The 23,975-nt window shown below is 39.5% G+C and overlaps 1 protein-coding gene across 3 annotated transcripts in view; it reads right to left on the bottom strand.

The window, feature by feature from the left end:
• Positions 1-21,091: 21,091 nt before the first annotated feature.
• Positions 21,092-23,975, bottom strand: part of KCNK2 (potassium two pore domain channel subfamily K member 2) — a 136,523-nt gene continuing 133,639 nt past the window's right edge. For 2 of the 3 annotated variants that reach the window (XM_045771996.2, XM_045771998.2), the window contains exon 7: positions 21,092-23,281. In XM_045771996.2, the coding sequence (XP_045627952.1) occupies positions 22,964-23,281 (318 nt within the window). In that variant the 3' untranslated portion in view covers positions 21,092-22,963. The remainder of the gene's footprint in view (positions 23,282-23,975) is intronic. The other variant, XM_045771997.2, reaches the window with a different exon arrangement.

The following is a 23,975-nucleotide window of genomic DNA, read 5'->3' as shown; positions in this document are numbered from 1 at the left end:
GTGCATTAGAGTGCTTACAGAACAGAAATGATGAACAAGTCTTTATAATTTTAGCTCAAGTCATGGTCAGAGAACCACAAAGCTTCCATGGTAACCCTAAATCAATCTGGGGTTTTTTTTGTTTGTTTTGTTTTGTTTTTTGTAGTCACAGGACCAATATTTCAAAAATCAAACTCAGAATATTATGTGTGCAGAATTATGGTATGTGTTGGATTCATAGTCTCACCAAGTCTCTCATGAGAAAGTTGGGGCCTTGATTAGGAAGGAATAAGGACTCAAACTTGAAATGGATACATCAAGTTTCAATCAGGTGAAGCTTAGAATCTTAGACCCAAGTCATTCCGAGCCTGCCTTGTCAGTAGAAGCTGGTTGCCTCTGTGTCTGAAAAGGCAAGCCTTCCCTTGCTTGAAAACTTGCAAACATTAACTAGGGGATGTTGCCGTGCAAGTGGACCACATTTCACTCAGGATTAACCTCCATCATCTCTTGTTGCCCCTAGGCTTTGCCAATAGAGGGCGCCAGAGGTAGGTTATAAAACTGGAGAGAGACTTGGAAGACCTTGGGTCTTTCCTGTTTCCTGTGGGCTGTCTGCTCCTCATCCCTGTGAGAGTCACCCTAGCAAGACTTCATCCCAGGGTGGGAGTTTCTTCCTAGGAACTCAGTAGCTGAACTCAGTTTGCAATTCTCTCAAGACTTTGAGGTTTTTTTCAAGATCATACCTTCCCTCAGAAACCCCAGCACCTGCCAAGCAGCACCTCCTCCTTAGAGGTGAGAGTTTCAGCTACATGGGCTCCTTCTTTCAGTCTCTTAAGTTTTAAAAATCCCACCATCATCTGTTTTCTTTGTCAGTGCTGAGAGTAGTGACTTCTTGTGGTTGCTGTCTCTATGATATTATAAAGTTCTCTTTTTATACTTTCATTTTCTTAGTTATCAACTTTATTCCTAGTTAACAATTTATGTTAAATTCTCTCTGTTCTTGTTTTTCTCTCTTCGCTAGACTTTTAATATGAAACCATAGAAAGGCTACGTTGAATTCTATTAGGAAGGGCGGGGAACCATTGAAAGGAAAAGAAAGAAAAAAAAATAAGAGAAGCAGAGAAAGGAAAAGAACCATATTGGGAGAGATTGGGAGAGTTGGAAGAGAAAGAATTGAGGGAGGGTGAGGGGTGGATATCATACTGTGGAAAAAAGGTATTTGAGGAAGTAGGTGGGTATATCGCTTTGCTGCATGGTATGATCTGAAATCCTCCCTTTGTCCTTTCACACAAGGCTGCAGTAAAGATTTAATTAAATTGGTTTACAATTTATTTTGGACGTTTGGATGTGTACTTCTGAATGCAACACTCAGCTAAGCCCAACCCAGATAATACAGCTTTATAATGGTTACGTTCGGAGCTACGAGGTGGCTGTTGGACCCCAGGTCTAGTATTTGCAACATCCCAGACACAATAATGATCCCAGACCTGAGCCAAGAGGGAACTTTCACCATTACTCTTTGGCTCTTGGACTTGTGGTGCAGGGGAGCAAGAACTAACTCAACATGAAATGGGATGGTCCCCTGAATGCTAGTGGCATATTGCAAAGGCTGAATTATTGCAAGTCAGGGGTTACATGACCTGCTAATGGTGAAGAGAGAATTCAACTTGTCTAGTGTGAGTTCAGTAAATTGAACATATCTTGAAAGTCTGATGTAAATTTCCTGGTTAGTTTTTCACCCAGGTTTAACCTGATTTATCTGTTTCTTGAGAAGTTAATCCTTTCTGGAGGGGAAGAAAAGATTTGTGGCAAACATGTTTTGACTAGGTGATTTCAAGATTTTTCCCTGTTCTACCATCTGAAAATAGATCTCCTTGATCTGTACAGGTAGCCTAGACTATGGTATGGATCAAACTTTGGATTCACTGGTAGAGGATGGTTGTTAGTAAAATATGACAAATGGAGACATACAACACAGAATGCAAATAAAAGATTGACAAGTTACAATGGGCATAACATGAGGTTAGAAAAATACTAGAGTTTCAGTACAGTGTTTTGATGTCCAACATTAGGAATTTTTGCATCTTCAAAGTCATAAAAAAATATTTCAGTGGTGGTTGGCCTGACCATCTTTGGAAGAGCCCATGACTGAATGGAGAGTCCATAATTACAAATCAAATTAGATGGAAATGGTCTACAAGTTTTTTCTGGCATAAAGGAATTTTGGAGAGAGACATGTAACAGGAAGCTGGTCATTGCGGCCTGCCCTGTGGAACGTACCCAGCAGGACGAGATATTCTGACTGGAGTTACCAACAGAATTACATGGGATGGGGGAGGAATATTTCTCCAAAGAAAGTTGGGATGCTGACATCAGAGTAAGAGTGGAAAATGTTCAGGACACACAAAAGTAATGGATAGCCACTGCAAAATGGCATTAAAATAATTATGGGAGTCTCCCTTAATTTCACTGGGAGAGAAATTTACAGAACATTTAATTCAGTTAGTACTATGGATTAAGAAAATACATTTCTTGTCCTGTGTTCTCAGTTCTGACATTTCCTGGGAAATAGTGTATTCCTGGAAGTAACTTTAGATCAAACAGAACCTAGCCTAGGGTTAACTGTAAATAGTTAAGAGTTTCAAGTGTTAATTTTGGAATAAACTAGAAGGAATATAATTATTAGAATTTTATTTAGACTTTGAATTAAATTAAAGCAATCTACAGATTCAATGCAATCCCATCAAAATACCAACAGTATTTTCCACAGCAACAGAATAAACAATACTAAAATTTGTATGGGAGCACAAAAGAACCCAAATAGCCAAAACCATCTTGACAAAGAAGAATAAAGCTGGAGGTACCAATTTCAGATTTCAAGATATGCTACAAAGCTGTAGTAATCAGAATAGCATGGTATTGGCACAAAAATAGACACATAGATGATTAGAACAGAATAGAAAGCTCGGAAATGAACCCATACTATATGGTCAGTTAATCTAGGACAAAGGAGATACAAATATGCAATGGAGTGAAAAACAGTCTCTTCAATAAAATGGTGCTGAGAAAACTGGACACCTACATGCAAAATAATAAAACTGGACTAGTTTCTTACACCATACACAAAAGTAAACTCAAAACGGACCAAAGTCCTAAATGTGAGACCTGAAACCATAAAAATCCTAGAAGAGAACACAGGCAGTAATTTCTTTGAAATTGGCTGTAACAACATTTCTCTAGATATGTCTCCTAAGGCAAGGAAAAGAAAAGCAAAAATAAACTCTTGGGACTATATAAAAATAAAAAGCCTCTGCTCAGCAAAGAAAACCATCAACAAAGCAAAAAGGCAAACTTCTGAATGGAAGAAGATATTTGCAAATGATATATCCAATAAGGGGTTAATATCCAAAATATATACAGAATTATACAACTTCAACACCAAAAAAACCAAGCAACCCAATTAAAAATGGGCAGAGGACCTGCAGATATTTTTCCACAGAAGATGTACAGATGGCCAACAGACACATGAAAAGATGCTCAATGTCACTCATCATTAGGGAAATGCAAATCAAAACCACAATGAGATATCACTTCACACTTGTCAGAATGGCTAAAATCAAAAAGACAAGAAATGGCAAGTGTTGGCGAGGATGTGGAGAAAAAGGAACCCTCACGCACTGTTGGCAGGAACGTAAACTGGTGCAGCTACTGTGGAAAACAGTATGGAGTTTCTTCAAAAAATTAAAAATAGAAATACCATATGATTCTATAATTCCACTACTGGGTATTTACCCAAAGAAAATGATAATGCTAATTCAAAAAGATATATGCACCCCTATGTTTATTGCAGCGTTATTTACAATAGCCAAGATAAGGAATCAACCTAAGTGTCCCCTGATAGATGAATGGATAAGGAAGATGTGGGGTATGTGTGTGTGTGTGTGTGTGTGTGTGTGTGTGTTTTACACAGCCATAAAAAAGGATGAAATCTTGCCATTTCAGACAACGTAGATGGACTCAGAGGGTATTATGCTAAGTGAGATAAGTCAGAGAAAGACAGATGCTATACGATTTCACTCATACGTGGAATCTAAAAAAACAAAACAAATGAATAAATGAACACAAAGCAAAATCAGACCTTTAAATACAGAGAAAAATCTGATGGTTGCCAGAGAGAAAGGAACCTAGGGGAGAGGCAAAATGGATGAAGGGGAGGGAGAGATACATGCTTCCAGTCATGGAAAGAATAAGTCATGGGAATACAAGGAAGGAATAAAAGTTACAGTATAGGGAATATAGTTAATGGTGGTGTCATAGCATTGTATGGTGACAGATGGCAGCTACACGTGTGGGGAGCATAGCATAATATATAGAGAAGTTGAATGACTATGTCATACACCTGAAACTAATATAACATTGTTGTGTCAATTATACTTAAATAGAAAATTAAAAAATAAGTAGGAAAAGTAATATTTTAAAAAATTCATACACCTCCAGACCTTACAAGAAAAACTCATAAAGTTGTTCAGAATCGCTTAAAATCAAGCAATTTCTGTGATGAGGCACTCCAACTAAATGGCATGACTCCTGGCAGGGCAGAAAATACCCAGCAGCTAGTGACAATCCTTGAGGATTTGTACACCTTTGGTTTTTTGTTTTGTTTTGTGTTGTTTTGTTTTTTTAAAGATTTTATTTATTTATTTGACAGAGAGAGACAGCCAGCAAGAGAGGGAACACAAGCAGGGGTAGTGGGAGAGGAAGAAACAGGCTCCCAGCGGAGGAGCCCGATGTGGGGCTCGTAACACCGGGATCACGCCCTGAGCCGAAGGCAGACGCTTAATGACTGAGCCACCCAGGTGCCCCGGATTTGGAAACCTTTGGAAAGAGTAAATGTGAAACAAATTAGAGAGGAAACCAAGGGAAAAGTAGCTTGCTCACTTTCCACACTCAGACCTCAAGCTAAATATAATTTGGAAAAGAGAATTCGTCTGCAAATCCAGGCTGAGAATATGCTAACCAAAGCCTGCTGAGGTCCTCCAAAGTGCTGAAGATGAGTGGTTATTTATAAATACAATAAATTGACAGGAGAATGTTATACTAATATCACCTATGGCAGAATCAATTATAGAAAACTGGAAATCCTGGCATCTTAATAGAACCAGTGAAGGACAGACCTTTAAAAAACCTGTCTCATTATGCTTCCTCTTCCGTCTCTTCTTCGAGATTGTAATACTAAAAAGGTCTAAATTTTAGATAAATCTATAATACACACACACACACACACAATTAATGAGGAACAAAAACTGAGAAATAAAATTCTTATTAACCTATGAGTAGATATCCTGTATAAAGTTGATTCTTATCTGAACCCATGCTCAAACTCTGTATTTTGTTTGGAAAGCAGGCAGTGGTGAAAGGAACACATTCTATAGTTCAAGGACCCTTGGGATAGAATCTCAGTTTTCTCAGTTATTATGTGTATTATCTTAAGTAAACTATTTGATATAACTAAGAGACATACTTTCCTTACATGTAAAAAGGAGACTAATAAAATCCACTTTCTTGGATTCTTGGGATTATTAAATGCCAATATTTATAAAGCCCCTGATGATGTGTTTGGTTTTTTTTAAAAGATTTTATTTTTAGGTAATCTTTACATCCAACATGGGGCTCGAACTCACAACCCCAAGATCAAGAGTCGCATGCTTCACCCACTGAGCCAGCCATGCACCACCCCGCCGCCACCCAATGGTGTCTTATACGTAATAAGTGTCCAATAAAATTTAGTGCCTTTCTCTGGGTACAGAGGGAAACAAACAAATAAATACAGCCCAATGTCCCCAGGCAGCTGATTTACAAAGTTTTACAGCTGATCAAAGGGGTAAGATTTTATGTCTGCAATTTAGTATGAAAACTCTTTTTGTGTGAATTTGAGTCTTGGTTACAATTTTATTTTTTTATTGTTATGTGTCTTTTACTGTGAGCTTTGTCAATATTTTTGGAATAGAATTTAGATTTGGAATATAAAACACAAGGAGAATAACAATCAAAATACATTTTCTACAAAGTTGCTAACGCACTTCAGTATAGTTGCTAATGCTGCTCTCTGCGGGAAATACAAAGTTTCAAAATGCAAGCAACTTGCAACTTGTAAGCAAAGCAAATGCCTCACTGTAGAGACTAAATAACATGTAGCTGTACTATGAGTACTGTGGGAAAAATTATATTTTATTAATTACGAGCTAACTAGTCATTCCACCTCCGTTCAGTAGTGGTTAAAGTCTCTCATCTGTTTTTGTTTTTGCTCGTATTTATGCCCTGAGAGCCAGTTGGTTACTTGGTTCTAGGAGTCTTTCTTGACTCTAAATTTGTAATCTGCTTTGGAGCCGTTGCATTTAGAATTGCCCTGGAGACAGGTAAATAATTACTGCACGGGAAATTAGAGGAACAACTAACTCTGGCACTTGGCAGTGTGCCAGCATGCTTTCTGAAGCTTTGCTATAGGACAGTGACAGCTGAGACGTGCCAAACATGTGTACGGTCGCCACTGAATGAAATGCCACTCAAAAGAAAACAAATGTCATGGCACCTTTTGTCCCAAACATTAATGACCAGAGTGGCCTGGATTTTTCTCTCACAGCCTTGAATGGAAAGATCTTGCTGGCCTGAAACGGGGTTGAAAATGAAAATAATTGAGTTCTTCTCTTTCGATACTCATTCCTTCCACTGGAGACGTGAGTCTTTGCCACGGTTCATCTCTGGATGGCTGAGTTGATTGGTATGCCCTTGGACATTTTCATTTCCATTCCTACTTCTCGGCATGATAGATAGATTATAATGGCTCAGGAGTTTACAAAAGAAGGCATAATAGTATCAGATTTTTTTTTCTTATAGGGATTATTCGGATGCAGCTCTGTATTTGCAAGATAAGAAAAGTGAAGTTTCTCTTGCTGTTGCATGGTAGGAGCTGGATTAGGACTAGAACCCAGACTAGGACACCATTTCCATATATATATATATACCTGATATATATATACTTGATGTTGGAGGGTGTGTGTGTGTGTGTGCATATATATATATATATATATATATATATATATATATATATATATATATATATATATATATTCTGGTTCAGGAAACAACTACCTTGATTACCTTTTCACTAGATCCACATAACAGATTCATCTTTAGCCAATTACAAAGTCTGGGGGTTGACTTATTGTGTGCGAAGAGCCCAAACATGTTCTCACTTCCATTCTGTGTCCTAAAATACATTTGAGGGGCGCCTGGGTGGCACAGCGGTTAAGCGTCTGCCTTCGGCTCAGGGCGTGATCCCGGCGATCTGGGATCGAGCCCCACATCAGGCTCTTCTGCTATGAGCCTGCTTCTTCCTCTCCCACTCCCCCTGCTTGTGTTCCTTCTCTCGCTGGCTGTCTCTATCTCTGTGGAATAAATAAATAAAATCTTTTAAAAAAAATACATTTGAATCCCTCAAGCACTCAAAATACTTCCTAGGTAAGAAGACTTTTCCAACCCTTTGGTGTGCAGAGATACTCATCAGTCAAAAGCTGTGTAAGGTGTCAGCCTGCTGAGCCACTTATGAATGTGCCTTTACTTGCATGACATAAAAAGTATGGACCACACAGTAGCAAAGAAAAACTGCTGCATAATTTAGATGTTACTTCAATTGCCTTTTACTTTGCAGAAAATAGTCATATTTTTTCAGAAATTCAAGGATCTTCCTACTCTGGCCTCAGATATAGCTGGAGTCTAGAAGAGATTCTGTCTCTTCCCCATGGACCATTGCTAGAGTACGTTTCTATGGGGGGAGGTTGGGTTGCAGGTGACAGTGAGTTTGGGAGGAAGCAGATCACACTGAGCTGCTCCCCAAACACACATTCTCCCTCCTACTATGTATGGCTGCTCTGGTAGCCCCCATGCTGATGACATGTGATGAAACAGACATGGGGAAAAAGGAAAGGATGGTCTCAGAGCTAAAGGCTGAGGTTGAAAACTGAGCTCCTTCTTGACCTAGGGCAGGATTAAGGAAGTGGCAGTTAAGCTTCACTACGGTCTATGTTGAGTGGTCCTTATAGGTCTAGAAGGGCTGTCCTCCAACATCAGGTCTACAGTCTGTTAAAAGAGTAGGAATCCTGGCTCAGGACGGAGCTGATATTTCCCCATGGATGGTTCCCCTGAAAAAAGGAAAAGTGTTGCTGGCACCCACTGAGACTGTAACTTACTATAGGAACCCTCTGACTTTAGGCAGTAGGGGTGTCTGGGATGCAGCTTAGCATAGCAGGGAAAAAATGTCTGCTGTGGAATCTCACAGATTTGCCTTTGGTGGTGGTTCTCCTAGTACCATTGGGGCATTACAGAATCATTACTAGCATAACAGTAGCTATTAGAATGACCAGAATGTCATCCTGGGTGAGAAGGGGCAAGACTCCGCAGATACCCAGGCTGTGGCTCACCAGGGAACCTGAGCTGTGGAATCGGATGCTTATTTGTACACTGGACTGTTTGAGAAAATATTCAGCCCAACAGGCATTTGAGGACAACCCGCTTTGGGGGCAGACCCCTTCCAAACCTCTCAAGTAGAACAAAAATTAAAAACACGTGTCACAACCTTTTCCTCCAGTTCATTTTTAGAGTCTTCTAGATCAGCTTCTCTTTCCCTCCTCTACTTCCTTCACCTGCCTGCCTCCCTCCCTCCTCCCCCCTGCCCAAACACACATTCCATATGTAAACAGCTTACATCACATCACTGTGCGTTATGAGTAGACAAAGTAAAACAAAAACAAAGCACCTGTCTTCAGAGAACTATGATTCAACCAACACCGTAAGAAACATTGTATATGAATTCCCAAGTAGAGAAAAATACGTTCTATGTGAGAGGGTTAGAAGATATTCCTATCTCCCGCCATCACAGGACATATGTCAATAGACCAATATTGTCTCCGGTCTTTTTCCTTTCATCTTTGTATACCTCAGATATAAACATCTTTTATTCCCAGTGATCAATGACTTACAGAAAATCCAATCAATCTTGACTCTGTTCTTTAGACACGGTTTGAGGGGTATGATACGCATACTCTGCCCCTAAGGGCACCCCGGAGCGTACTGATAGGCATGTCTCCTTTCACTTTAGGATGGAGTCACTAACATTTATGCTGATTTTTAGCGTGCCAACTTTTCCATTCAATAGCCTTGGATCAGACTCAGGTTTCCCCCTAAGATTTCAGAAAGATTTAAGGAAGCCTTGTACCTGCAGAACTCAGTGAGCAGAGATGACTTGTTCCAGTTGTTTTAATCAAATGAACTGTTAGATTTACCTCTTACTCTTATTTCAACATTTTTTAGAGAGTGTGACCTAAGCCAGACTTTTGTAGTCGCTCTCATGTCGTTTATTAAATATAATGACATAATTGCAGTATGCTGTACAGCTGTAATGAACAGACAGGTATTGAAAGGGGAAAAGAGTTAAAGCACTGAGAAGCTCTGAGGTTTAAATGAGTTCAGCACAAGGACAAAAATCGATATAATTTTAAAAGTTTGTTTTAGCTTCTGAATAAGGCCCCTGGCCCTTTCGTTATGACACTGTAGGAGGAAACAAATATTGAAGTCCGGGTTAGCCCAAAGCAAAATCAAAAGGAGACTGATGAACCATTGGCATTTTCCTTCCATGATCAAATTTACCGATGTCCTGTTGTTTTCCCCCATAAGTTGAAATTCGTGCTGCCCCAGGGTCATCCCCCAGGGTGGTCTCCCACGCTGGGCAGCCCCCATTCTCTGAACCTGAATTACTTTATAGGCTTTGACAGAATTTCCGCCTGCTCTCCCTTTCCCTTAGGATCTTACTGTGTTCTTTAATGAACTTTTAAAGTGTTAGTAGGTTACTATATATATTTCTTCCTGCTCCACCCAATAATTTTTATTTTCTTATATATTTAAGAAAAATTATATATTTAATTATATAAATAAATATTTTTATTTATAAATTATATAAATCATAAATAAATTATACAAAAATATATTTATATATTATAAATTATGAATTTGTATAATTTAAATATCTAAATTATATAATTTTATTATATCATAAAATTATATATAAATATATATAATTTATTTCATATAAAATCATATATGTTATATATATTTTATATATACATATGTATGTATATATAATATCTATATATTAAAAGTACAACATACAATATATGTTTTCACATGGCATGTTTTTTCATATATGCTTATTGCTATAATCTCTGGGTATATGAAATATTGCTAAATAATGATTTTTATATGTAACACTAGCGTCTATACACCTCTATGCATTTCCCATATATTTGCAATGTTTTAATATTTAACATAATGACATCCTATTGGACTGACGTCTTCTGCTGTAATCTCTGAGAACTCACTGTTTCTAGTTTCTTAATAACCGAAATGTCGTGAAGATTCAACTTTAAGCCTCAGCTGAAATTTAGATAGATCTAGGTAGATAGATCTAGTCCCGCTAACTGATGTTCTGTGCCCAACACAAGCCTGTCTGGATGGGGACCTAGAAGGGAGGTAGGGTCCGATGATTTTAGTCTAGCAAAAAAATGTCAGGACCAGAAAGGAATACCGATACGAGATCGGCATGGTGGCAGCCACTCACAAGCTACACATGGTCCAACCACAGCTACATGTCCATATATAGGGAGCAAAAGGCTGTAAGTAAAAACTAACATAAGTTTTAAAGATTTCAATTTCTCAGTAAGCTATTGAAATCACGAAGCAAAATTGCTTTGGGGTATACTGCTTGTTGTCACCAGTAATGGCATGGCTTAAGCAATGGAGAAGTCACAGATACTGGAGGATTTCCTGAGAGCAGTAGTGGTGATACCTATGGGAGATGGCGGTCTCTGGTGAGAAGCACAAAGCAAGAGTGATGCCCACTGGGAGACTGGTTTGTGGCTACATGGAGACACCTCCGGGGACTCCTGGAAGTACCTGGGGAAAGAGCATTTGCCAGAAGGTAAGGAAAAGATGCCCCAAGAATTTCAGGTTCTTAATAATGATGTGACCCCAGTAGTTCCTGTGATCTAATGATGACTGGGGAATTTGGTTACATAATCAACACTTCTAAAGCATCTTTGTATTTACAGATTTTTTTCCTCCTCTCTAAAATTATTTCCTTGGGACAATATCCCAGAAGTAAGAAAAATTTAAAAGCACTAGGGTAATATTTATGTGTCTTTTGAAAATATCTTTTATTTCTAATGGGGTTTCAAGCACAGTTCCTTTAGGAGAACATTTGGGGGCAAATGAGACTCCTGAAACCACTAATATTTCAGGCTGTCTCAATGTTCATATTCTCCATTCTCAAAGGGCTGGCACTAATTAAAGTCTCCCCTTATTAATTTTAATTGATGAAAGAAAGAAAGAAATATGGTTTCTGAGTAGATGTAATTGGATATGCTGTAGTTATACCAACTTATTTGAGATGATTACATCTAACCTAGTTTCAGAGTTAGACATATATATAGATTTGTTTAAAAGGTAAAGAAAGATTTCTTGGTGTATTTCATTTACGGTCAGCATCACCCCCTGGGCTATTCCAGAAACTTCCCTGCCTCTGGGTCAGTCCTGTCATGTTCAGTTTTTTTCTTTTCTGATAATCCAGTCTCTTGGGATCTGAATGGTAAACAATTTCTTTTTTTGTAACTGGGCAACAAGATTGAATAGAATGTATTTACCTACAGAAATGATTCTTGGCAGCAGAAGCAAAAGTATAAAGAGTCACACAGATTCTCACTCAGATGCCCTTTAAAAACAATAATGAAAAAATGTATATTTTCTTTTATGCTTGATATTTTTTAAAAATAGGGCATCATTTCTATCCCTGTTTCCACAGTGAGGTGCAGGTATGATTTATTGCCTTTGCCACCATGCTTCTGTTTCACTAAAACTGTGAAAATTCGTCACTTGTGAAGAACCAATGCAACCCATAGTTCTAATAGCCAATTCTCCTTTCATACTTTTAAAGTACATAGAATGGATTATGAATTATCTGAGAAGTAATGATCCATCCCCAAATTATTAGCTCACATAGTCAAAAAGCTTAAACTCCTATCTGAAACCCAAAATGATTTTTTAAAATATGCAGGCAAGTTTGGTTGGTTTAATAGGCCGTATCGGTGTCTAACAGATCTGTTCATCAGTGTACCTTCTACTTCGATCTTGAAAGTTCCTATACTTACAAATTCTCAACAACTGTCCAAGGGAATGCTCCCAGGGGCCATAATCATCACTTTATCCTTCCCACAATGGTTATCATTTTATATTGAAGCTAGGGAAATCCTTTTGTCTGAATAAAAGTGTCTCCAACCATAACAGACTATCCACAGAATGAGCATTGTAAATGTTATGCAACGAGTAGCATTTTTTAAAGCATTTGTATAACTTTTTTCAGGACTGTTAGTTAACTAACTTCTCTCTAAAAATGTCCAAGATATATTTGCCAGCTTAGAAAAGAAGAAAGCAAAGATGATACTTTGTTGACTTACCAATTTATATACGTAACCTATGTATGTTTTCATTGTCTATATTTCCTTGAGTGAAAATCAAGAGCATACCCCAGCATTTCCCCAATTATCTTCCATTCCATAAGATTATTAGCCATAGCAATAAGTAAGAGAAACTTCTGCAGTGAAAATAGAGAACATGATGGGTTAAACCATACGTGGTGATTCAAAGATGTCCACACGTTGTTTGATGCTCCCTTCAAAGTGCAGAGCCTAGTTGCCCTCCCTTTGTTAGCCTGACTTAGTGATTTACTTCTAGCAAATAGAATAAAAGTGGAAGTGACTGTGTGTGACTTCACAAGCTAGATTATAAGAAGCACTGTGGCTTCCTGCTTGCTTTCTCTTTCTCAGATCACTCAGTCTGCGGGAAGCCAGCTGCCATGTCATGAAGACACTTGGAAGTGCTGTGAAGCAGTGTCTGTGGTAAGGAACTGAGGCCTCCCGCCAACAAGCGTTTGAGTGAGCCATCTTTGACATAGATCTCCCTGCCCCAGTCAAGCCTTCATATGATTGCAGCTCTGGCCAATGGCTTGACTGTAAACCCATGAAAGACCCTGGGCCAGACCACCCAGCGAATCATTCCCAGATTCCCAATCTTTCGAAACTCTGTGAGAAAACAAATGTCTGTTTCAAGTTGCTAAATTTGGAGGTAATTAACTAATACAGATTCTTTACTGTAAGACTTCTCAAAGCCGTTAGCTTGCTGGTGCTTGCTGTGGGTCTGCAAACTTTTTGACCACAAAACATTCTTTTGTTTCCCAAAGAATACCAAAGGGTAGCGCTTAACTAAGTTTTTTTTTTTTTTTTTTTAAGATTTTATTTATTTGACACAGAGAAAGAGATAGCCAGCGAGAGAAGGAACATAAGCAGGGGGAGTGGGAGAGGAAGAAGCAGGCTCCCAGTGAAGGAGCCTGATGTGGGGCTCGATCCCGGAACCCTGGAATCACGCCCTGAGCCAAAGGCAGACGCTTATGGACTGAGCCACCATTAACTAAGTATTTTTGAGAAAGGCTGACCTAGAGCTTTGATTCCTCGCAGTCACATTAACAAGAGATCAGATCCATCTAGTTAAGTAACAATGTCAGAGCAGTCAACTTAAAGAAATTTTGAAAAAGCCCTGAGACACGCGGTTAAGTTGGGTGCAGAAGTCAAAAGCATTCCAAGTCTTTGATCTTCGGTGCATTTCCTGCAGTGTGCAGAGGGCACCGCTATGATTACATGGCAGAAAATGATCAAGTTCTGATGAAATATTTTTCTGCGAAGAGCCATTGCCAAAATAATTCATGAAAATTGGAATACCTCATTGTAATGTTGGTCATGTTCCATAGCTGATTGTAAGAAATTATCAAACTGCAAATGTTAAGCAGCCTTTAAAATTCAGCCATGTCATGGGAACAGCATTCACAAATTAATAGGAAATGTATTTTTTAATTCCTACATTGAAACGCCAAGAGCCTTATTTTGCTGAAGGAAATTGCTACTTGGATTCAGATGAGATAAGACCTTTTCAAGGGAGACTGTATACCATTGCAGCAGGCTTCCTCAGAGAACACACTCGGAAAAGCTCAAGGAGGATTTACAGGACTCTCAGGGTAAAGGGGTTTTGAGAAAGTCTTATTCCCTAGGCCACTAGCCTCCCAAATGCAGACCTAATTAATGCAGGCTTGCAGCAGGCATAGCATGGAAGGACTTAGTATCTGACCACTTACCTTGGTTACAGTGGCTGCCCACAGACGGGCAATGTAAGAATTGTAGACCACAATGTCAAAAATGGCTTTAATTCTCCTTAATCTACACCTGATCATGGAAGGTCTCTGTTCAGCACTGAATCAGGTCAAGTTAACTCAGGAGAAATTTCAGGCAACTTAGCTCTTCTCATTCACTGGTTTCATTCCTTTGGTTTGAACAAATGCTCCATCTGTACCAATTCTTTTACAGCATTCCCCAGTTTTTGAGAATTTCTCAACTGCTTACATTTAATGAAGTGTCCACCTGTTTCTTTTCTTGGAGTATGTGATTTCCTTTTGGTTGCCATTACTGAACTCTTTACTACAATATATACAATGTGGGTAGAGGTCACTAATGCTTCCAAACATCCCACAGTGTGTAGAACAGCCCCACAACAAAGAATTATCCAGTCTAAAATATCAGTAGCACAGAGGCTGAGAGACCGATCTAGTTGGAAGTCATACTGTTATGTTTTCCCTAGGGGTGAGTTGTATTTAGCTGTTAATCACTCTCCCTGAATCACAGTTAGTATGTGTTCGAACTTCCCTAATTCAGCTCTTTTATGACTGGTTTACCCAGCTCGCTTCACCTTGCAACCTCTGTACCTATTTCAGGAGCTTCTCGAGTGATGGGACTCAGAAATTTGCCTTTTAAAATCCAATTTTTCTGGTTATTCTTAGAGATAACTGAAGTTTGTAAAAACATTTCTGTTATGGAAATTTAACATATTACCAAGGCAGATACCCGAAAGATGTGCACGAGTCATATTATTTTGACCTATGCCGAAGAGGGACCTTCACTAAACTAACATCAGTGCTCTCCCATTATCTTATATCTAGAACTAATATGAAGAACAGTCATGGAATCCACTGCAACATTTTTGTAGGGATATTGTGTTCTGTTTCTCCTGCATCTCTCCCTCTTACCTTATGCAGCCCCAAATAAAACTTTCACTTTTAGAACTCAGCCCTAGAAAGGCTTTGTTTTCATGAGACATGGATATACTTTCTCATCGTGGACAGTGAGAACCAAGTCATTAATAAGGGTTTCCTTTTCACTTGGGCTGCCTAGAAACTGGGAGCCACTAAGTGGCTCCGAGTCCTCACCTCTGTATTAAAATTCTTGTGTTTAATTTCTCCTTACCCTGGATCTGACCTTCTATGCCAATAGAGAACTTCGAAAGTTGTCATGAAAACCGAGTCTGAGACAGGGATTCAGGCGCATGTGCTATTTAGGAGTGTGCCCTCCAGAGAAAGGGAGAGAGGGAAGCAGGAGAGGGCAGGGGAAGGTGCTAAGCAAGAATGTGGTCTCAGCTGGAGACTAGCCTCAACGTGGCCCCACAGAGAGCTCTGGAGTATAAGCTGCAGCACGGACTCAGTCCCACCTTTTGCGATCCACCTGTCCGTTCTTAGCTGGGTGTTGCCCACATTGTGGTGGGGTTGGTGCTGGGTAACCTCCCAGTGGTGCCTTCTGATCTGCAGAAGGTTACTCTCTAGAAAAGGAGGCAGTGGTGAGCTGTTAGCATCTAACACTCAGAGCATCGGGACATGGGGCCACCAGCCTGGTAAATGGGAATCTGGCTCAGGCACCAACAGTTGTCATGTCTGTTTTCGTTTGTGTTTTTGTATTTTAATCCATGTATTCATTTTATTTCTCCTTTTCAAGATAAGAGGATATCCTGGCAACACATGTTAAAATTAGCAGAACCAAACGAAGTAGTGTAGGCATGGCTAAAATAAAGTACAAACGTATATGCTTTGCTGATGAACACCATTTACCATAAGGAAAAGGATTAATGTAGTACTAAGCCGAAAATAATGCTTGATTAACGTTTAGATTGGAAAGGTTCTAAGACCTTCTTACATAATTCATATGAGAGGGTTTTCTGACCTGCGATGAACTACCCCTAATATGTCATTCCAAACGGGGTTAGCATTTGGAAGGCCTTTTACTTAACGCCATTAACTATGGGGAGTAACTTCAGCTTCTCACTATTAATATGCAGCACGTCTCACGTTACTGATTCCCACATTCATTTCTCTACCTGGGATGCCTGACCTGAGAGCACTGGAATATTCTAATTGCCCGCTGGGGGTTTTCACTTTGGTGACCCCACAGATACAAACATCAGTCTCCCTGTTGAAACTTCTCCCTCTTTCTCCTAGCCCCGTGTTCCTCATCCTGGGCAAAGCTGGTGGGTGCAGCTGCATCTCCCAGTGCCCCTCACATGGTTTAGACCAGAATCCCTTCCTCAGGGGCCACTGCAGATTCCTCCAACTTCCTGCCCTGCATCCCAGCTCTACCCCACACCATTGCCAGAGCGAGCATCCTAAAAGTACAGATCGAGCCACATCACTCCCTATTTTAAAGCTTGAAATGTCTTTCCAGCGCCAGATCCAAAATTCTCAACTAGGCATTGCCGTGCCTTCTGAGGAGTCTGGCTCCAGGCTAAATCCTGTGTGTCGTCCTTTGGGCCCAACCACGGGCAGATTCAAACTGCTGCCTGGCGGCCAGTGTTGGGGAAGCTGCCCTTCCCACAACCAGCCCACTGTGATTCTCCCAAGGGAGTAGCAGGCAAGGACTCAGAAGCAGGCACCTCCATCTGGAGGCCTCCTGACTGGGGCCTCAGTTGAGCCCTTTCTCCACCCTGACTCAGTAGCTTCCCACTGTAGCCCTTCCCTCTTCCTTAGGCGGCCTCCCAAGTCCATGAAAAGGCAAGAGCCTTATGGTTAGGGCTCTCCAGCATGGAGAAGCTTCCCTCTCTCTATGCTCTGTGCCCTCTCTGACCCATGGACTGCTATCTCCCAGACAGGAGACATTTATTTGGCTTAGTATTTCCAGTAATTGGCCCAACAAAGGCTCTTGAAGAATGTTAACTCGGTAAACCATGAGCAGGGTAATATTTTGTTTGTACATACAACATAATCATTGAAGAGATTCATACACTTGGCTAATCTACTGGTATATATTTGGACTTTGGCAATATTAAACTTTCTCAATGCATGTGTAAACTCTGAATTTCTGCACCTGACTGACCGAGAAACAGGATGGGTTAATTACATGTATTGACAGTATCTTGATGCTTTATCTTTCCAACTCTGACATACTTGGGCGATGATAAAATTTGAATCTGGACCAGACATTGCCACTGATGCTCATTTAAATGTTTTATAAAAATCATGAACAATAGAGGCTGGTGTCAATAATACTAAAATGGATAAAATATTTTTTAAAAAGTAGAAAGTAGGATAAAAATCAACTATATGCTACTCCCTATGAATTGTACAGTGTAAGAAGAAATACCATCTGCAAAAGTCAAGCATCAACTACATGAAAACCAATGTTTATTCTGTGAGTTAATTTCAAAATTATACCATGTAAGTGACTAATATTCTCTATTGGATATAGTTCAAAATGTGCCCAATAATGGATTTCTTCCCAGACTGCTTATAAATTTAAGCATGAGAAAGCTGAATTTCATTTGGCAAAGAGAAAAAAATGTGTATTTGGCTTTCTACTAATAAGAGGCATCCATTTACTAGTATTGGCAAACATGTTTTACAATTAATTTCTAAACAAATTTTCAAGATTAAATTATAACTGAGTTTTGATGGTATCTATTGTGAGCCAAAATTTGGAAATGAAAATAATGAAACCCTTGCTTATAAAGAGTAAGTGTATGGCAAACTGAAAGTCTCTCTGGTTGAAGAATTGGCTTTGATTTTTCTTCTATACAATGAGTAACTAGTACCAGCTTGTAAGTAAATAGGAGAAATCGCCGCAACCTGTGCCCCATTTACTACTAACCCAGTGGAAGAGGACAGATGTTGGTGGAGCTAGGAAAACTTGGGATACTTAGACACAAGTATACATCAGAATGTTACCATTAAACCCCTGTTTTTATGTTATTTGTTCACCATGAATTTTTGGAGCGCCGATTACGTGTACTTGGCTAGGATCTGGAAATAAAATAGCGGGTAGCACAAATGAATTCTAGTTGGGAAGACAGATAAGTAAAAATAATGATGAATATCTAATCGTAAAACGAAGGAAAAGAATAGGATTTTATACGGTATATTATACTGTATAAATTGGTGTCAGGGAAGGCTTATCAGAGGAGGTAATACTTGAGCTGGGTTCTGAAGGATGAGTAAAAGCTTGGTAGGTGAAAAAGGCTGAGATGTAAAAGGAGAGCAAGCATTCTAGGCAAAGGGAACAACAGCAGTGTAATGTGGTCAAAGAAATCCAGTGGGGCTGGGATACAGAGAAGTAGGGAGTGGTACAAGATGACTTTGAAGATGATGGCTTACAATAGACCGTAAGAAAGCCTTATAGGCCAGGTGAGGGATTCTGGTCTTCTATAAAATTGAAAGACAATTAGTGGATTTAAACTGGAGAGTAACACAATCAGATTTGCATATTAAAAAGACCACTCTACCATCAATGACAGGAGCAGAGAATGATGCAAAAGCTGTCGTACAAGGGGACTTATATGGCGATCCCTTGGATAAAGGTAGTGGCTGTGTACAAATTCAAGACATTCAGGATGCAAGTCTGTAGGGCTTTGGTGAAAGGTGGGTGTGGAGTTGAAGGGAAGAGGACATCAAGGATGATGCCCAACCAGATGGATGGTGGTGCCAATTGTTGAAATAGGTGACACCAGGGGGGCCAGGTCTGGGGAAAGATCAGGAGAGTCTTGGATATGTTGAAATGCCTTTGAGAAGTGGAGATATCCAAAGGGAACTGGCTAGATGCTTATGTGGCTTGGAAAGAAACCCGAGCCTAAGAGTGCAAAAGAGAAAGAATAAAGACGAGGCAGTAGGAAATACTTTGGAAAGGAATGACAGACAAGAAAAAAACATTGTAAATTGAGATAAGCATGACATAGTGAAAATATTTTCTAGTACTAATACTAGGGAAAAAATCAATGGTTTTATGAATATTAGAGTAAAAACTGAAGTTTAGTGAACAAATGGTGTTGAGTCAAACAAAAGAGCAGAGTCAAAACTCCTGGTGCTTGGAACTAATCCCTGTCTTTTGGGAAGGCATAGTTGAGATCTGGGTGGGGAAGTGTCATGTGTGAAACGAAAGCTGGATAGACCTTTGTGGTAAGGCGGGATGAAGGAAGCACATGGAGGTTATGAAGATTTCCCCTTAAGAAAACCGTAAAATTGAGTTACCCTCAGAAGTCCCCATTAAAAGTAACCAGGTTCCATCCTGGAACTAATACCTGAGCATGGGCAAGACCAGTAAGTTTCCCTATAAAAGGATGTTTACATAAACTCATGCTGGAGCAAAATCATATATTAATTTTAATGGAATTATGAGTATTCAAATAGAGACATCTTTTACTTTATACAAAAGCAAATTTATACTCGTACTTTAATAAGGAATGCAAACCACAAATAAGTCATGATTTTACTAGAACAGCAAATATTTTTTTAAAAAAGAAAAACCATATAAGTTGATCTAGGTCTGTAGTTCTTAGGCATAAATAGCTATCTCCAGTCTTCAGAATGGCTGAATTTGTTTTTTGTTTTTGTTTTTTTTGTTTGTTTGTGTTTTTTGGTTGTTTTTCTTTTTATTTTTTCTTTTCTTTCTTTTTTTTTTTTTTTTGGTATTCCATCTAAAATTTCCCTTAGTCTGCTTGAAACTCTAGCCTTAAGAATAAAAAAATTCTACAGATTTTTTTACACAAAGTGAGGTGGGATTTAGTCTTTCTTGTATGTCACATGTTCCTTAGAATTTGAGGAAGAAACAAAGCCCTACATACACACTGCTTCTGATTTATTGACGGTTAAGAAACAAATTATTCAGTTCTCTCTTGGCTTTAGAAGTTTCATGTCCTCCTGTATTACAAAAGTGGAATACTATTGAAAAAAGGGTGGGTGACATTAACCAGGTAGCAAAATATATAGATTTGAATAAGAAACTGAAAGAACTCCAAAATAATCACTTTTACATTTAATAGCTATAATGTAGAGGATTCTTGTCTAGAATCCATGTCTAAGATTTCATATCAGAGGGTTCCTGAGCCTTGCTGGTTCTAGTACTTAATTTTTTTTTTCAGATATTCTTCAGGGCAAAACTGCTCGTTCTTAAAACTGGCCCTGTGAAAAAATAAATTCACTAGAAAATTCTAGACGATGTCAAAATCCGTATCAAGGTTCTCTCCACAGTCAGTAAACACATCAAAGCTTGAGGAAATAAAGTTGATATAATACACAGTTTTTCTTAGATTTTCCCCAATTTTGAGGATAATGTTGGGAACCAGGTTTAGGATATCTACTGAGCATCAAGGTGCTTGGGGATGAATCAATACATTATGCAAGATATTGATAAGGTATGTTGTTCAAATATTTGGGGCATGAGGTCTAGGAGATGAGTTGGCAACTGACTTCTTTGGGCTTCGACACTGCCAAGATGTTTGATTATTTTTTTGTAAGGGAAAAAATATTTAGGTGCCTGTGTTTGGCGTTCAGATTATTTCAGTGTCAAGAGAAGGTCTAACAATGATAAAATAAGACATTACTATGTCATAATGTAATAGAAACAATCTTGAATTTACATGCTGTTTAAAATATCGTATTTCCAAAGGGAAATGTCAGGATATTTACTTTTGATTAACAGTCACCAAGAAGAACATTCCGCACATATTTAACAAGGGTAGTAATACTGCATCAAAAATATTTCTTGAATATTGTGAACGAAGGAGCCACGGGAAACTCAGCATGAAAAGTGACATACTAGAGTTCTCGGCTAGAATCCCATCTCCATTCTCAGCAGCAAGCAGGAGACTCAGAAAATGCTGACTTTAATTACAAACTTTATTTGTCAATACAATTCACAGTTTATACATGGTGCATTCCACCATATGAACTTTCAGAACAGTTACTGAGGAAATGGGTGTAGCTTTCTTTCTAAAAGAGCCTGACTTGCTAAAATTTTGGTTAGAATTTTTTCAGTTTATAAAAGTACCTTCAACAAGTTAACTGAATATTTACATTTCTAGCTTAAATTTTAATTTTGGAAAATAAGCATTTATTTAGATATGGTTTTTTTAAGATCCTCGGTTTATTTTCTAAGACCCTAATCTGAATGCCACTTATTCAGATATTTCCACCACCCTTGCCCCCCAAATAAAAGAAATGTTTTGCAATTGTATTTGGGGCAGTCATCTTCATTCTGCATTTGAAAAATTACATATACAACGTACAGCAGATCTAAGTATGAAAATAAAGGAGAGTAGCAATCTACTAGGTGCCATTAATGAATTTCTTCTGAATCTTGGAAACATCCAAAGAGTTACAGGATATAAAATTCAACTAAAAAGGGTTATCAGCCTTTTCTATCTTAAAAAAAAAAACTCTCAAGATTTAAATTGTGCTAGAAGAGCTTTTTCTCTAATGTCAAAGATGAATTATGCCTGCAATCTGCATTTTTTTTTCCATGTGCAATATCACAGTGATCCCAGTTTCAGCTTCTCTCATGCTCTGTCACAGCTCCAGAGGGACACCACACAAGGTGAGGTGGTGCCCAACTCCGACTACAGCATCACCTCCCCTGTCTGGCAAAAGTCACCCGGGGAAAGGAAATCGGATAAGCCTTCTACACCAAAAAGCAAATAGGTGCTGGCAGTATGATGTTTATTAGCAAATGGTCAAACACATTATTGTGCTATCTTCTTTTCCTCAGAACAGTAAGTCACACCAATTGTCTCAAATCACCTCCAATAATATCCATGTTTAACAGCTTCCTTCTGTCAGATCATATATATATATTTTTTTCTTCTGCTTCCACCTTTCAAAATGTGTAGTTATGAATAAATGATAACTTCCAAATACTGCCAGGAAAAAAAGGGACTCTTTGGAGCAGCCAACGTTACCGGGCTGGAAATAATTACACTGTGGATGTGTACCATTGGTACCTGAGTCAAATAAATACTCAGAGGGGCCATCTGTGCCCTCATTTCTTTGCAGTGCCTTTAACGCTAGAATTTCTGAGTGTTGCTTCAATGTCCATCTAATTTGGCATCTATTTCTTCTTCGGGCATCATCACTTCAGTTTACACACTGTTCCCAGCAAGGTATGGTATTCAAACGGGAGTTGTGGGATAAAGGGCTGCAGAGGTGAGCCTAGGGGTGGGGCGGGGAAGGAGAAACCACACATTAGCTAGAGAGGTTCTGTTTCTTCGGAAGATAAGGCACTGACAGAAAATTTCTTAGGTAAAAGGCTGCATAAGAATCTCTTGCCATTTACAAAAAGAAACGTTATCATCCATAAATGGTCCATATCTAGGCTCAGATAGGTAGACCCTGAAAAGTTAAGGACTGATCCCTCGAAGCTACATCATTACCAGAAACAATTATAATTCATTCTGAGGCCTTATGGCACATTACGAAAAGAGGGAGGAAAACAGTCTGGGCACAAAAAGGCATCAGACATTGCTTGTTTTTCCACTTGTCAAAGAAAGTGGACCGCCCAACAAGCATCATCAAAAAGATAGAGTGCTGGCTCAGAATTCCAAATTCTCTTGATGGTAGATGGCCATGATGGGTGTATCTATTTTTTTTCCCCCTTGGGAGCTCATGCACAATTTAAAAAATGCTACCAGCAACAGTCATAAAGGGCATAGAGAAGTCCTCACCTATGGCTACGCCTAAGGCTCTTCAAAGAGAGGGTTATTTCATGTTCTCGATAACAGCAATTTCCTCGCCTGCACAGTGTGGCGTCAATCCATTCAAATAGATACTCTCAGTTTTCAGTAAGGGAGGCAAGACGTCCCTCTCGCTGGCTAGGTGATTCACGGACAGGGTCCTCCTGCACGGAGTCAGCTCTTGGTTGTGGTTCCCGGCGAGCTCCGCGGACAGCTTCCGTTTAATGGAGGTGGCGCGTTGGAACTTGTCGTAGATCTCCACGCTCAGGCGCCTCCTGGTCTCCTTGAACTCGGCCGTCACGTTGGCCGTCCACTCAGCGGCATGGGCTCTGAACTCTCCCACCTGGAGCGTCACGCGGACAAAACACAAAAGAGACACCCACATGACAGTCAGCATTTTGTGTGCTTTATCTTCGGATCGTTTTATGGTCGTGCTGTAAACAAGAAGATGGTAGCCCTTTGTGATACGGGAGGTCTGAGAATTGGTGGAACTCGGCCCGTTGTGCAGGGTGACACTCCGCTTTCTATGGACAGGGCTCTAAAAACTGATCTGTGAACTCGCAGCTCTCTGACCCGGACTGTATTAGCGGTACGAGATGTGCTTATTTTGCACACGGATCCTGCCATCGAAACTTCTGCAGCTGTAAAATGGCAATCTCTAACCTTTTTCAACGTTCTGTTTTTTGTTTTTTGTTTTTATCCGTAATTTCAAGAAAAGGCAGGGAGACACAGTAGGAGCAGCAAGCCTGAGTCAAAGCCTGGAATGTGAACCCAGGTGACCCAGTTGGTTCTGGAAGCCATGCTGTGTGCTCGGGAGGCAAACACAGGTTTGAGAGAGCGGAAGCGGTGTGTGCAAGAGCTCTGTATCCGACCCCACAATGGTCAGCGGGGAATTCTCTGTTTACTAAATAAGCAGTAAAATATTTTGTTTCTGCTTTCAGGGAAAGCAAAGGAATGAGAACTGGCAAGCCCACTTGGAGGCCCGTTTGGAGAGTAAGTCCAAGGAATAGTTTCTCAATGAATGTTTGTGGAATCAG

This window comes from Ursus americanus, chromosome 2 (genome assembly GCF_024610735.1).
Source record: "Ursus americanus isolate L20-20 chromosome 2, mUrsAme1.1.p, whole genome shotgun sequence".
NCBI classification, from domain to species: Eukaryota; Metazoa; Chordata; class Mammalia; order Carnivora; family Ursidae; genus Ursus; species Ursus americanus.
This window is presented reverse-complemented; position numbering and strand designations above follow the sequence as displayed.